The sequence below is a fragment of the Zootoca vivipara genome, chromosome 5 (genome assembly GCF_965207765.1).
Source record: "Zootoca vivipara chromosome 5, rZooViv2.hap1.1, whole genome shotgun sequence".
Taxonomy (NCBI): domain Eukaryota; kingdom Metazoa; phylum Chordata; class Lepidosauria; order Squamata; family Lacertidae; genus Zootoca; species Zootoca vivipara.
In genome coordinates, this window is record NC_142588.1 from 73,305,369 (window position 1) to 73,318,346 (window position 12,978).

A 12,978-nucleotide genomic window follows, 5' to 3' on the forward strand; every position below is an offset into this window, starting at 1 on the left:
TAAAGCCACACACTGCATTGCTTTATTTCATAACCTGAATCTTGAAATAACAGTGGCTTAAGTTTTAAAATATGGCTGTGCACTCAGTTATCTTCTGTAAATAACTCTCCGAAGTCTGTCATTACAGTCAAATAATTTTTTCACTGTTGCTGTTGAGATGTCTCTTCCGTGCTTACCCAAGCTAATGCCTGAACAAAAATTGGTGTTTCCCCCCTTCCTGTCCCTCCCCAACCCCCAGCCCTTGAAGCATGGCACAAAGGGGCCATTCACGAAATAGAGGCTGTGAAATTCTGAAAGTCTTTTTGTTTCTTTTGTTTTTGCTTCTCGGACACAAATTGGAAATGTGACCTTGCTTCTCCCCGCCTCCCCAAGTAATTGCTAATGTACGGTTTCAGAGCTGGGAATCCTAACGATAAAGCGACTGGTCAATTAAGCAGGTGCTCCACTTCACTCTGCCACTTAAAACTAATGATAGGCGTCGCCTCCATAGGGCAACAAGTTGAGGGAATGACAAGAGATCAGTCAGCAGAGAAAATATCTAGCTCAATTTAGAGGGCTGTGTGAGTATAACTTGAGAAAAGAGCATTGCATGCAGTGAAATGATCTGTGGAATGTGAGCAAATGCCCCTACTTACTATGCAGAATTTGTGAGGGGGTGGGAGGCTTATTCTCCCCACCACCACCATCCCACTGCAGCAGCCTCCCTCTCCTCTGCTTTTTGTTAAAGCCTTCGCACCTGCAACAATTTTTTTCTTTAAAAAGAGCCACTCCTTAGAATTGTAGAGTTGGACAGAACCACAAGGCTCATCTCGTCCAATGCAGGAATCTTTTGCCCAATGGGGGGCTCGAACCCACAACACTGAGAATAAGTGTCTTGCACTCTACTGACTGAGCTATCCACCAGTTCTCCAGCAAAATAGCAAACCAGTTTGACTACCCAGGAGAAATCGAGCCCTATGCCAATGGGCTGGCTGAGCGAGATGCAGTCAATTTGATGCAGCCCAAAGTGAACATAACCTCAACAGGACATGATTTCTCAGAAAGTTTCCTGTACATTGTATCTTTGGCACCCTTTTGCAGCTCTCTCTTTCTCGCTCTCTCTCAGTCTATCACTCTCTGCTGACTTGGATCCATATATAAGTCACATATAAGGCCAATCTGATGGAGTTGCCATGTAAATATTCTGTTGTGCTTCCTCTTCAGTTATTTCAGCAAATGTCCCTCAAGTTAAGCTGATATTTCACTCCAAGAGCACAGCACACTTGTACTTTCTGTTGCCTGACCGAAAGTCCACTTGTATATGCAAATACAAAGGGGGGGGGGGCTTGAAAGGTAAACAGATTAGAAAAGGAGGAGGAAGGGATGAAAACAGAGAGCAAGAACATGTGGATAAGCCAAACATTGCACACCTGGGTATGCTGGGGAAATAGGGAGTTGAACCCTATGTAACATATAAATATTTAGTTTGTTTCATACAGATTTCTTCAAGGGCAAGTGTCTAAATGAATCTGGTTGTAGAATGTGACATTATACAATCCATAGATTTCTGAGTGCGTTCACTACAGGTTTGCGTCGCTTTTTTAAAGTAATGAGTTTATCACGGCGGAAAAGGGAAAAAATGTACTTTGAGCAAACAGTATTGTTGCTGTCTGGGTGGGTTTTTTTCCTTATTTGGGGTTCTTTTCTTTTGTTTGTGTTGTTATTAATTGATAATTTCATGTATCAATATTTTGAAAATGAATAAAAATAATAATTAAGGCATGGAAATGTGTGTGTGCGCGTATAAAAAAGAAATGCAGCAAAACAGAAGGAGCATTCCAAGCCGTTATCAAGCAAGTCAAAAGGTGTGATCAGAGACATGATGACATGCTAGCATCTGTGCTTCTTTTCTCAGGAATGTTAGATCAGTGGAGGCTGTGGGAAAGAACAGAAAGAGGTCAAATTTTAACTTACAAGTTAAACCAGAACTTGGAAGTTTTCACTTGTATGCTATGCAGCTTCGCAGTCAAGCATTATTTATTCATTTACCATACTTACCCGTCTATACCCAAATGTTCCAGGGCAGAAATGCATAGTGCAACCAGTGCTTTTTTCAGGGCGTACTCAAGAGTTACCTAGTGTACTGGCACCTCTATTTTTTTGTCAAAAAGTGTGGCACTTAATGTAACAACTTCATGGTGAGTACCGACACCTGTTTTTCTAGAAAAGGAAGCACTGGGTGGAACTCATAGAAGGGCTTTTAGCCATAGAGCTATGACTGTAAGAACAGGTTTGTTTGTTTTTGTTTGTTTGTTAGTTTGTTTGTTTGTTTTTTAAAGCAGCTTCTGGAATGATTCTCTTACCTGAACAAAAACAGAATAGGTCCCACAAAGTATCCGTTTCAGCTCCGCAATCACTTTCAGAAAGCAGATCAACATTTGGAGGCCGCTAAGAGCTATCAGAATAGAAAACAAAATGATGTTCCACTCCACTACATAGGCAGGTTCGGAGCATTCGGACCAGGAGGCATGATCCGTGAGGTAGCTATCAGAGAAACAGCAGCATAAAGAAGTTAGAGGCTATTATTGTAGATTTACCTCAAGGTCTGTCGAGTTTGGCAGGCAGGGGAAGTTTCAGTCCCCATTCAGAGCTATAGCCACATGACCCCCCATCTTCTCCATCCATCTCTGAGGCTATTTCAAAGAAAGAAACTGAGCCAGGCATCCTTTTCTAAATCTAACCATGCTTCTAGCTCCATGAACTAGCCATGGTGACAATACTGCTTTCTTCTGCCTCAGTTCCTCTCCCAAATATGGCTCCTGTGAAAAATGCTGCCTTTGTCCCCTGCATTTCTGGAGCTGCTGTCTAGAGAAGTGAGGGGTGTTCCTCCCCATCAGAGTTTCTACATCAATATCAGGTGGTCTGGGCCAGCCCTACCATTAAGCAGAATGTGGGCAATTGCCTAAGGTGGCTGCCCTCTTGTCAATCCGTTCTGTTGGAGATCAGAGCTATGCATGCTACAGGCTTGGCCTACCCTCCTCAAACTACCCTGCTGATCTCAGGTGCATTGGAAGTCATTATCCCATCGCTGGTGTTGAAGTAGGATTCAACCATCAGCTTTTGTCCATGGAATGGGAAGGGAGGTAGGTACCATCTTCTCCTTTGCCTCAGGCAGCCAGATGTCTTACGCTGGCTCTGTGGAGGAGCTACCAAGGTCAGAGGTGTCCCCACTGTGAAGGTAAAGGACCCCTGACCATTAGGTCCAGTCGTGACCGACTCTGGGGTTGCGGTGCTCAACTCATATTATTGGCTGAGGGAGCCGGCGTACAGCTTCCAGGTCAAGTGGCCAGCATGACAAAGCCGCTTCTCGTGAACCAGAGCAGCACACGGAAATGCCGTTTACCTTTCCGCTGTAGCGGTACCGATTTATCTACTTGCACTTGACATGCTTTCAAACTGCTAGGTTGGCAGGAGCTGGGACCGAGCAACAGGAGCTCACCCTGTTGCAGGGATTCAAACCGCCGACCTTCTGATCACCAAGCCCTAGGCTCAGTGGTTTAGACACAGCCCCACCCGCATCCCGTCCCCACTGTAATGTTGCCTCAAAGCACAGTTTCTCCCCATGTGACCAGATAGCAGCCATTCATTTCTATGGGAAGACATGCAGGCATGCACTAAGGGCACCATTAGCACACAGGCTAAACCCCCACATGCACTGAACGAGAAGCAGGTTTTGCCTTTTCAGATTGTCTTCACCTCGTTCCATCAAACTCCATGGGACATACTGAAAACTAACCTGGATCCTAACTGCAGGCCCCTACAACTCGTGCAAAGGCTCCAGCATTTTACTGCAAATTTCTACTAAGATACACGTTTTTGCAAGCAATTTGCCCTAGTAGAAGACATTTTCCCATGTTACTTTTACTGATATATGCACATTTGACTCTATATTTCAAAAGATGGGTGTGTTTTGGGGGCTGGTTCAAAGCTGCCCCTAGAGACAGCAATCTTTCTTTCTTTCTTTCTTTCTTTCTTTCTTTCTTTCTTTCTTTCTTTCTTTCTTTCTTTCTTTCTTTCTTACCAGCCTGCAGTGTCTTTGAAGGCATACTCCCAGCCAGCTGCGGTTCTGCAGTATGGGCCCTGCACTAAACCCAAAGTAGATATGATCAGGCTGTATCCAGAGAAAGCGATGCCTAGCAGGGCAAGCACAACTGAAATGAAACGCTGCATTAAAGAGAGCACAGTGTTATCTTTATGACAGTGAAGGAATTCCATCGCTTCAGTTTCCTGATAAAAGTGTGTGTGTTTTTTCTACCCGATACTTAGATTAACTCAGCATAGAAAGTGTTCCGCAACTTAAAGAGCAGGGGGCGGGGGGGGGGGGAGAGAAATAGCAATAATCTTTAGCACAGATTAGAATGAATGTTGCTGGCAGGCAATGTCTCAAAATAGCATAATCTGTTATAAGAATACACTTCTACCTTGTTGGAAGTGGTGGAGGAATGCTATCACTACCAACAGAAGCAAGCTGCAAGAAAGAAGACATTGTCTGAACGAAGTTTGCTGGGGGGGGGGGAGTTACGCTGATAGCCTCTCAGTTGGATTTGCTGTCAACATTCTCAATATGGGTGCTGGTTTTAGAGGGAGGGAAGCAGGAGTGGGACGCAGGTGGCGCTGTGGGTTAAACCACAGAGCCTAGAGCTTGCCGATCAGAAGGTCGGCGGTTCGAATCCCCGCGATGGGGTGAGCTCTCATTGCTTGGTCCCAGCTCCTGCCAACCTAGCAGTTTGAAAGCACGTCAAAGTGCAAGTAGATAAATAGGTACCGCTACAGCGGGAAGGTAAACGGCGTTTCCGTGTGCTGCTCTGGTTCGCCACCTGACCTGGAAGCTGTATGCCGGCTCCCTCGGCCAATAATGCGAGATGAGCGCTGCAACCCCAGAGTCGGTCACGACTGGACCTAACGGTCAGGGGTCCCTTTACCTTTAAGCAGGAGTGTAGCGTGGGGAGGGAGGGCTGCCAGGGCAATTGCCCCAACCCCATTTTTTGGAGGGGGGTGCACAGCTCCTCATGCTGCCCACCCTGAGCCAGCCCTGTACTGCTTTGCAAGACTGGGATCTGATCCCAGTTTCACAAAGCAGCTCGAGGAGGGCAGCATGAGAAGGACGGCATGCACCTTCGATCCCAGCCTCACCCTCAAGGTCCTGGGATCAAAGGGTGCATGGCTGCTGCCTCCGTCTCCCTCTGCCCTCCCCACACCCACAGCCTCGCAGATCAGAGTGAACGCTCAATAAATAGCCAGTGCCATCTAATCCCCCAGCAAGCTTTGTGCAAACAAGTCAGGATGAATGCTCAATAAAACAGGTTGTCTGGAAGCAACGTGTGATTCACCCCCACAGCGTTTGAGGTAGGAAGAAATTGGCAGGAATCCCAGAGTATCTCGTACGAAAACAAAAACGGAAAAGGTTTCCGTCAATTTGAGAGCAGTGGGAGCACTTCTTCCTGTTGTTGTTTTCCACCCCAGGAGGAGCTGTGGAGATCAGAGGTAGTCTCTTTCTTTTCCTCTCCGGTACAGAGTAAGGAAGGAGATGGGAGCAGAAGGGGTCAAAGGAAGTTTTCGGAACAAATGCCATGTGTGGAAGAAAGATACACACCCTGTAGGTCCTGGTGCAGCTCTCACTTTGGCAGCATTTTTGGAAGGTGTCTCGGTCCAGGAATATTAAAAGTGCTGCCAGCATAAGCATCTGGAAAGGCAGGAGTGGAAGTCACAGAGAATACGGCATCCAATAATGTCACATTCTTATAGACTCTATAACAGGCATAGGCAAACTCGGCCCCCCAGATGTTTTGTGACTACAACTCCCATCATCCCTAGCTAACAGGACCAGTGGTCAGGGATGATGGGAACTGTAGTCTCAAAACATCTGGAGGGCCGAGTTTGCCTATGGCTGCTCTATAAGCTAGAATTGTAGCGCGTGTCTCTGGAAAGCTCTACGATTTGTTGTGTTTTTATATTGACTAGAGGTTGCCACCCCTGCTCACTCCACTCGTGACCCCCCCCCAATCTCTCTGCTACACCACTTCCCCCATGCCTGACCAAATCCCCACTCCTCTCCACCCATCGAACCCTAGCTTCCTTCCCACACAGTTCATCAAATTTTAGGGGAATGATTTGTGAAACCACTTCCCACCTTCCTTAAAAAAACTGCTCCAGCAACATTTAATGGAAGGTGGGGACACTACGGAGCAAGTATTCTCTGAAGCATCCCTGCTTTCCATTAAACAGCATTGGAGCAGTGTTTAAAGGAGGGTGGGAAGCTCTTCAGAGAGATATTTAGCAAATGGCTGAGGTGCCCCCCCCCTTTCCATTAAACGTTGCTCCTTCCTCAACAGCTTACCTGGACTTCCTGCCACCTGTGCATAGCTGCCAAGTTCTGGATTGAAAAATCTGGGACCAGCAACGGCGCGGCACCAGCAGTCGCTTCTACGCGACTTCCGGACATGCGTAGAAGCGACTTCTGGCACTGTGGCCATTTTGGAAATGGGCAGAGCGGCACCGGAAGTTGCTTCTACGCACTTCCAGACACCGGAAGTTGCTTCTACGCACTTCCAGGTTTCCGGTGCCCATACATGGGCAGAGTGGCACCAGAAACATGGCCACTGGCAGGAGCTGCTTTCTGGGGAATTTATAGGATATAAATCCATTCGGGAGACCAGCGGGAAACGGTAAGAAAATACAGGGTTTTCCCGGGGAAAACGGGGTACTTGGCAGCTATGCACCTGTGCTGCTCCCTTGCTTGCTTGCCATTGTCTTGCCACGCTGCAGTTGCTATGGCCACCTATTGGTAGCCATATGAACTACAGTGTGATGCTCACAAAAATATGGTATAGATAGAGGGATATTATGAGCCACCAGCGGTAAGTTATGCCCAAAATGGCTGCGTAAAGATTATATTATAAATAATTTTTGATCAGATAGCGCTGAACATCTAATCTTCACAAAGTTAAAGTGAGTGCCTTCCCCCCCAAAATGAGTAACCATAGCCAGTTCCCTTGCAGCTGAAAATTTTAGAGATAAAAAATCTCTCTCCTTTTGGAAAATAAACACTGGCTTCCAGTTGTGTCTAGCAGGTCCAATCTGTAATGTATGATATATTAAAAGGAAAAAGTAGATTTTGCTACAATATCCATCTAGGAACCTAGGAAGCTGCTTTATAAGGAGCCAGACTATTGGTCTATCTAGCTCAGACTTGCACACTGCTTGGCAGCAGCTCTGAAAGCTTTCAGACAGGGTTATCTCCCAGATCTATCTTGCCGAGGATTGGAACTGGGATTTTCTGCACACATAGAAAATGCACTTCCATTAATCTATGGCCCCTCCTCTATATTGAGGGGAATACAAATCCATTTGACTTAAGTCAGGGGGCAGCAAACTTTTTCAGCCGTGGGCCAGCCCACTGTCCCTCAGACCTTGTGGGGGGCCGGACTATATTTTGAAAAAAATATATGAACGAATTCCTATACCCCACAAATAACCCAGAGATGCTTTTTAAATAAAAGGACACATTCTACTCATGCAAAAACACCAGGCAGGCCCCACAAATAACCCAGAGATGCATTTTAAATAAAAGGACACATTCTACTCATGTAAAAACACGCTGATTCCCGAACCATCCGCGGGCCAGATTTGGAAGGCGATTGGGCCGCATCCGGCCCCCGGGCCTTAGTTTGGGAACCCCTGACTTAAGTTAACAACCTAACTCCTGGTCTTATTTACTTGGAAGGCAGTCCTGCTGATTTCAAAGGGGCGTGTTTTCCAATAAGCACGGTTGCCTTATGTAATTCTACACTGAGCTGCTCTGATTTTGTATTTAGAATAGTAAAGCATGGTATAAACACTTTGAAATACATAAAGGAATAAAGGAAGCACTTTGTTTGGTATTCAGTCCAACAAACACTGGCTACCATAGTCATATCATCTGCCAGTTCTCATTGGTTCAAGCCCATGTCATACATATTGAGATCACAGCCTAGATTACTCTAGAGTAGGATGGAAGGCTCTGCCAAGTTTGGTTTTCTCAGTTTTCCATTTTTTCTCCAGTTTAAAGTTCAATTCTCCACATTTCTGCCACCATTTGCAGGGTGTGTGTGCTTTTTTTTTTTTGCTTTTTAAAATCCTTATAAAAATTACCAGCATTTTAATGTGACTTATTACTAATAAATATATTTTCGCCCTGAACATATGGGATACAGCAATTTCTGAGGGTCTCAGCAGCGTAGCTGTCTAGTAAGGAAATTTCCCTTTAAAAAAGGGAGAACTTGACAGCTATGCTCAGCAGACACAGGAGGGCAAATAAAGGCATAATGAATAGAGACACCTTCCAAGAAACGTGGGCCCCTTTCTACACCACCAGCGTGGTGTAGTAGTTAAGAGCAGTAGACTCGTAATCTGGTGAACCAGGTTCGCATCCCCGCTCCTCCACATACAGCTGCTGGGTGACCTTGGGCTAGTCACACTTCTCTGAAGTCTCTCATCCCCACTCACCTTGCAGAGTGTTTGTTGTGGGGGAGGAAGGGAACGGAGAATGTTAGCCGCTTTGAGACTCCTTCGGGTAAAAGCGGGATATCAAATCCAAACACTTCTTCTACTTTTCTTCTTAACTATGTTAATGGCCCAAATCAAGACTTTGTTATACGAACTGCTTAGTATTCTCAGTGGGGGGATACATTAAGTAATATGCTTGAACACTGAATGTGTAAGATTATGTTTAAAGTCAATGGCTAGACCAAACAACATTAGATGTACTGCTGGAGAAGTGGCTCTTGTATTTGAATTTGTTTAAAGACCAATAATAATTGGTATGTAACTTTGAATAATATACACTTTTTTGCAAGCCATTTCCCCTGATATGATGCATTTTGTACATTATGTTCACTGACATATGCACACTTTCCCCTAATATTTGTAAAAAAAAATATTAGTTTACAAATGCATCACAAAATTCGGTTCTCATATTATTCTATGAAATGGAGATTTGATTGATTCAGCTTGAAATGTGAAATGAATCAAATTTCTTCCCACCTCCCTCCTCTGTAGTAAATGCTTTTGCATGTTGTTGGCAAACAAGCCTATACTGTATTAAAAAGCACTTTCTTTTAGGTGACTGTCACCCTTGGTTTCAGGATCCCAACTACATTTCCTGTCTCTAAAATAAAGCCACTTCTCTTTTCTCCCCCCACCCCCCACCTGCCCCTTCTGACATTGCAAGATCACACAGCAGATTAGCACCTTGTTTCAGGGATCCCTAAAGAAGCGATCTGTAAAGGAAGAAGAAAAAGAAAACAGAAGCCACACTTACCATAATACCAGAGAAACAGATTCCTTCAAAATACCACACATAGTTGGTGAGATTGTTGCTGGAAGCATACAGAGCTTTCCCATCAGGAAAATAGAGCAGGATATTTATAACAATGCTCCAAAGTGCTAGGGGGATTAACAGGCAACTGAGGCAGCCGCCACACTTTTGTAACCCCATCTCAAAAGGGCAGAGAAGGTGGTGGCCAGTCCTTCCTGCCAAGTTGTCAAACGTCTCAACTTTCTTGTTTCAACTGAGTCATTTCGCATTGACAAGAACCTGGTTGCTGGGATATGATTCTTCTCAAACAAGCTCAGTGCCCAGCAAATACTGTAAAAGCTTTGCCGTTCGTATAACAATAGGCAAATGCCACTGGCTGGAGTTCTTGTCATATCCTTGAAAGGAGGGGAGGGTGTTCCTCTGAGGAAATTCGCCTCTAAAGTGAATTCCGACTTAAACCTCAGTCACTCTTCGGAAGACAGGGGACTCAGTAAAGAAAAAGCACTTTATATGAATTATAACGCTGTGACACCAGGTGGTGCTGTGGAATCCCGTCTTTCGCCAGTGGGATTTCCCTTTATGAAATTCACAATGCTTTTAATTGAATCACTTTATTTGATGTGTCTAGATCCAGCCAGGGGCATAGGAAGGGGGGGGAGGTCCGCCCCGGGTGTCAAACTTGAAGGGGGTGTGACAAAATCCCCCCCTGGGTGGATCGCCACGCTGCCCCCCTGGACACCATTCACTGTGCCAATCACCCTCATGGGTGCCAATCGCCGCACCAGTCACCCCCAAAGGGTGCCAATTGCTGCGCCAATCGCCACGCCAATTGCCCCTTAATGCCTATCACCGCATCGATTCCCCCCTGGGCACTGGTCGCCATGCCAATCACCCCCTCAGGCAGCTCGCCCCCCCCCCCCGCTGCACGGCTAGTTCTGCCGCTGGGTCCAGCCAGGGTTTCTCCAAAAATAAAAGAAAAACAGGACAGGGTTATGTAGGTAGGACCACTTGGCTGCCTGCTTTTCGTTTTCCATAGCATCATGCAATTGGGTTGGCATTTAACCGAGCTTGGGGCCTCAAGCTCACCCGGAAAACCTGCCAGATGCACCAACGCTGTATGAGGTACAGTTGATTAGGCCACCAAACCAATTCTCTTCTTTCCCTTGGTGCTGCTTTATGAGGATGAGGCTCCAAGTTGGCTCAAAGTTTCCAGAGAGCTGGGTGATAACCCTGAATAAGGAGTTGATGTTTACATGCCTCTGCATCCCAAAATAAGTCTTAGCCCATCCCCAAACATTAGACCACCTTCCCACTCACAGTGATTGTCCCATTTCAGTTGCAGTAGCATTTGTCTCCATTTCAAAGAGGTGTGGGTTTTTTTTTGTATTTTAATATGTGATACACATAGGAACAAATAAGTGTATCTGTTAAAAGCAGGTATTGCTCTGAATATAGGCTGCAATCCCCCCACCCCCAAAAAATCTGGCTTGTATAAAACCTGAGTGAGGTTTATAATCATGTTCTTCTAGGTAGAGAAGCCATGATTTAAAATGAGATATTGGGACCCACATGGGCCTTTGGGATACTTCAGAAGTTTTTTTTGTAAAAGGATCACCTGTCCTTCTCGACAGGTATCACTCATTGCTTGGTGAGTTCTGGACAGGACTAGAGGTTGAATGTACCTTTTAGATTGTAAAAAAAGCACTGGATGGCACCAAAGCTTTATGGTACATGTTTTCCTTTCAAAAAGATCTCGTTTTTAGGGGTGCAGCCTATATTTGGAGGTGGCTTATATTTGGACCAATTTGGTACCCCTTCCTGAGATCCTGTCATTCAAAGCTGAATAGACAACACTAGGTTAGGTGAACAAATAGTCTTCCATGCACCAGGGTGAGGCAACCTGTTTCAGGTGACATTATGAGGAACATGGGCGTAGGCAGGGGGGCAGGAGGGGGCAATTGCCCCCCCTAGAAGCAGGGCCACTGGCCAGCCTGCCCCACTGCCCGCCCGGTGCCGTCTCCCTTCTCCCTGGCTGGCTGTGGGGCGGGCGGCGGGAAAGCACCAGAGCCGCGCAAAGCGTTTGGCTGGCTTTCCCTCCCTCCGCCCCACAGCCAGCAAGGGAGAAGGGAGACCTCCCTTCTAGCCGGCTGGCTGTGGGGCGGGCGGAGGGAAAGCCAGGCAACCGCTTTGCGCGGCTCTGGGGCTTTCCCTCCACCTGCCCCAGCGATTGCAGAGGGGGAGGAGGGGATCGGAGCAGCCCGATTTCGGGCTGATCCTGGCTCCCCCTCGTCCCTTCCAATCGTGGAGGGGGAGGGAGTCGGAGCAGCCTGATTTCGGGCTGATCCTGGCTCCCCCTCGTCCCTTCCTATCACGGAGGGGGAGGAGGGAGTCGGAGCAGCCCGATTTCGGGCTGATCCTGGCTCCCCCTCGTCCGTTCCTATCGCGGAGGGGGAGGAGGGAGTCGGAGCAGCCCGATTTCGGGCTGATCCTGGCTCCCCCTCGTCCCTTCCTATCGCGGAGGGGGAGGAGGGAGTCGGAGCAGCCCGATTTCAGGCTGATCCTGGCTCCCCCTCGTCCCTTCCTATCGCGGAGGGGGAGGAGGGAGTCGGAGCAGCCCGATTTCGGGCTGATCCTGGCTCCCCCTCGTCCCTTCCTATCGCGGAGGGGAAGGAGGGAGTCGGAGCAGCCCGATTTCGGGCTGCTCCGATGTGGCCCCGCCCCCGCCCCTTGGCCCCGCCCCTTGCTCCCCGCCCCTTGCCCCCCCTGATTTTCATCCTGGCTACGCCCCTGATGAGGAAAGGATAGGTGCAAACAAGAAATTGTGTGTGAAAAGTACAAGAAGAATTTGTATTGGCTCTAGCAGGGGTGGCATTTGGGCTCGACTTTAGGCAACAAAGGCATCTTTCTACGTTCTTCCTAACCTATTTTCACGAAAACGTAGAACAATTTCAATTCCGGTATCGAAATATAGGATGAACTTTTTCCCCCTTAAAAACAACATAATTCAGTGTACTGCAGTTCTAAATGCAGGTCTGTAGGAATAAGTTGAGGGAGGACTATCATTTAACTGAGTAAGTTCCTTTTCTTAGTGGGGATGCAGTTTTATTTCTTGAAACCTGAGTACTGATTTCAGGCTGCATGCGGGTGCTGGTAACATTATGTTTATCAAACAGGATTATATACAACTCTCTGGCAGGGCTCTAAATGTAGGCCTGCAGCAGGGTTTCTCCCACCCCAGAAAGAAGTTGTAAGAAGGGAGTTTGGGTTGTATTTGGTATGCAATGTCTGAAGACCATACCATTTGTGTGCTGCTTTTCCACAGCTCAAGGTGTCTTTCAACAGGCAAAAAAAATAAATCATAGTTTGTGCATGCCAAACGGAAGAAATGTCTTCTCCTTTTGTTGGATTGCTATTTAACAAACATTTAACAAAAAGCTCTTCTTTCTTCTTCTTTGGCAATCATAGCCGAGTAAGATTGTCTTCCATAAACACGATTTTAACAATGGGTCCGTAAGTGACTGTGGAGGCCAATTCTGGATCCACACGTCCTTCCACAGTGGGGACATTGGTTTCCAGGCAGGAGTTGGTCACAGTGTGGATTTGCCAAGCGTGCCTTCCTCTTAGCACGTTTCTCCCTTGCGTCC

General features: G+C 46.8%; 1 protein-coding gene across 3 annotated transcripts; it reads right to left on the reverse strand.

Moving 5' to 3' along the window:
- On the reverse strand, nucleotides 1-9,814 carry TM4SF18 (transmembrane 4 L six family member 18). Of its 3 annotated transcripts, none has more exons than XM_035134019.3 (5): nucleotides 9,338-9,814; nucleotides 5,633-5,722; nucleotides 4,061-4,203; nucleotides 2,343-2,523; nucleotides 1-1,914 (listed from the first exon to the last, which is right to left on the reverse strand). In XM_035134019.3, exons 1-5 carry the CDS (start codon nucleotides 9,512-9,514, stop codon nucleotides 1,900-1,902), a joined length of 606 nt encoding a protein of 201 aa, XP_034989910.3. In that variant the 5' UTR covers nucleotides 9,515-9,814; the 3' UTR covers nucleotides 1-1,899. The 3 variants fall into 3 exon arrangements, with proteins under 3 accessions (XP_034989910.3, XP_088525232.1, XP_034989912.3); XM_088669106.1 differs by having other exon boundaries at nucleotides 2,343-2,434; nucleotides 4,061-4,124; nucleotides 9,338-9,710; XM_035134021.3 differs by having other exon boundaries at nucleotides 4,061-4,119; nucleotides 9,338-9,678.
- Between the last annotated feature and the right edge of the window lie 3,164 nt (nucleotides 9,815-12,978).

Bases quoted from the DNA above. Each gene is read 5' to 3' on its own strand.
- TM4SF18 (XM_035134019.3), bottom strand. From the start codon at position 9,514: ATGGGGTTACAAAAGTGTGGCGGCTGCCTCAGTTGCCTGTTAATCCCC. The intron at 5,723-9,337 runs GTAAGTGTGGCT...CTGCCTTTCCAG, and splicing joins TCTGTTTCTCTGGTATTATG to ATGCTTATGCTGGCAGCACT. The intron at 2,524-4,060 runs GTAAGAAAGAAA...TTTCTCTGATAG, and splicing joins TTCAAAGACACTGCAGGCTG to CTACCTCACGGATCATGCCT.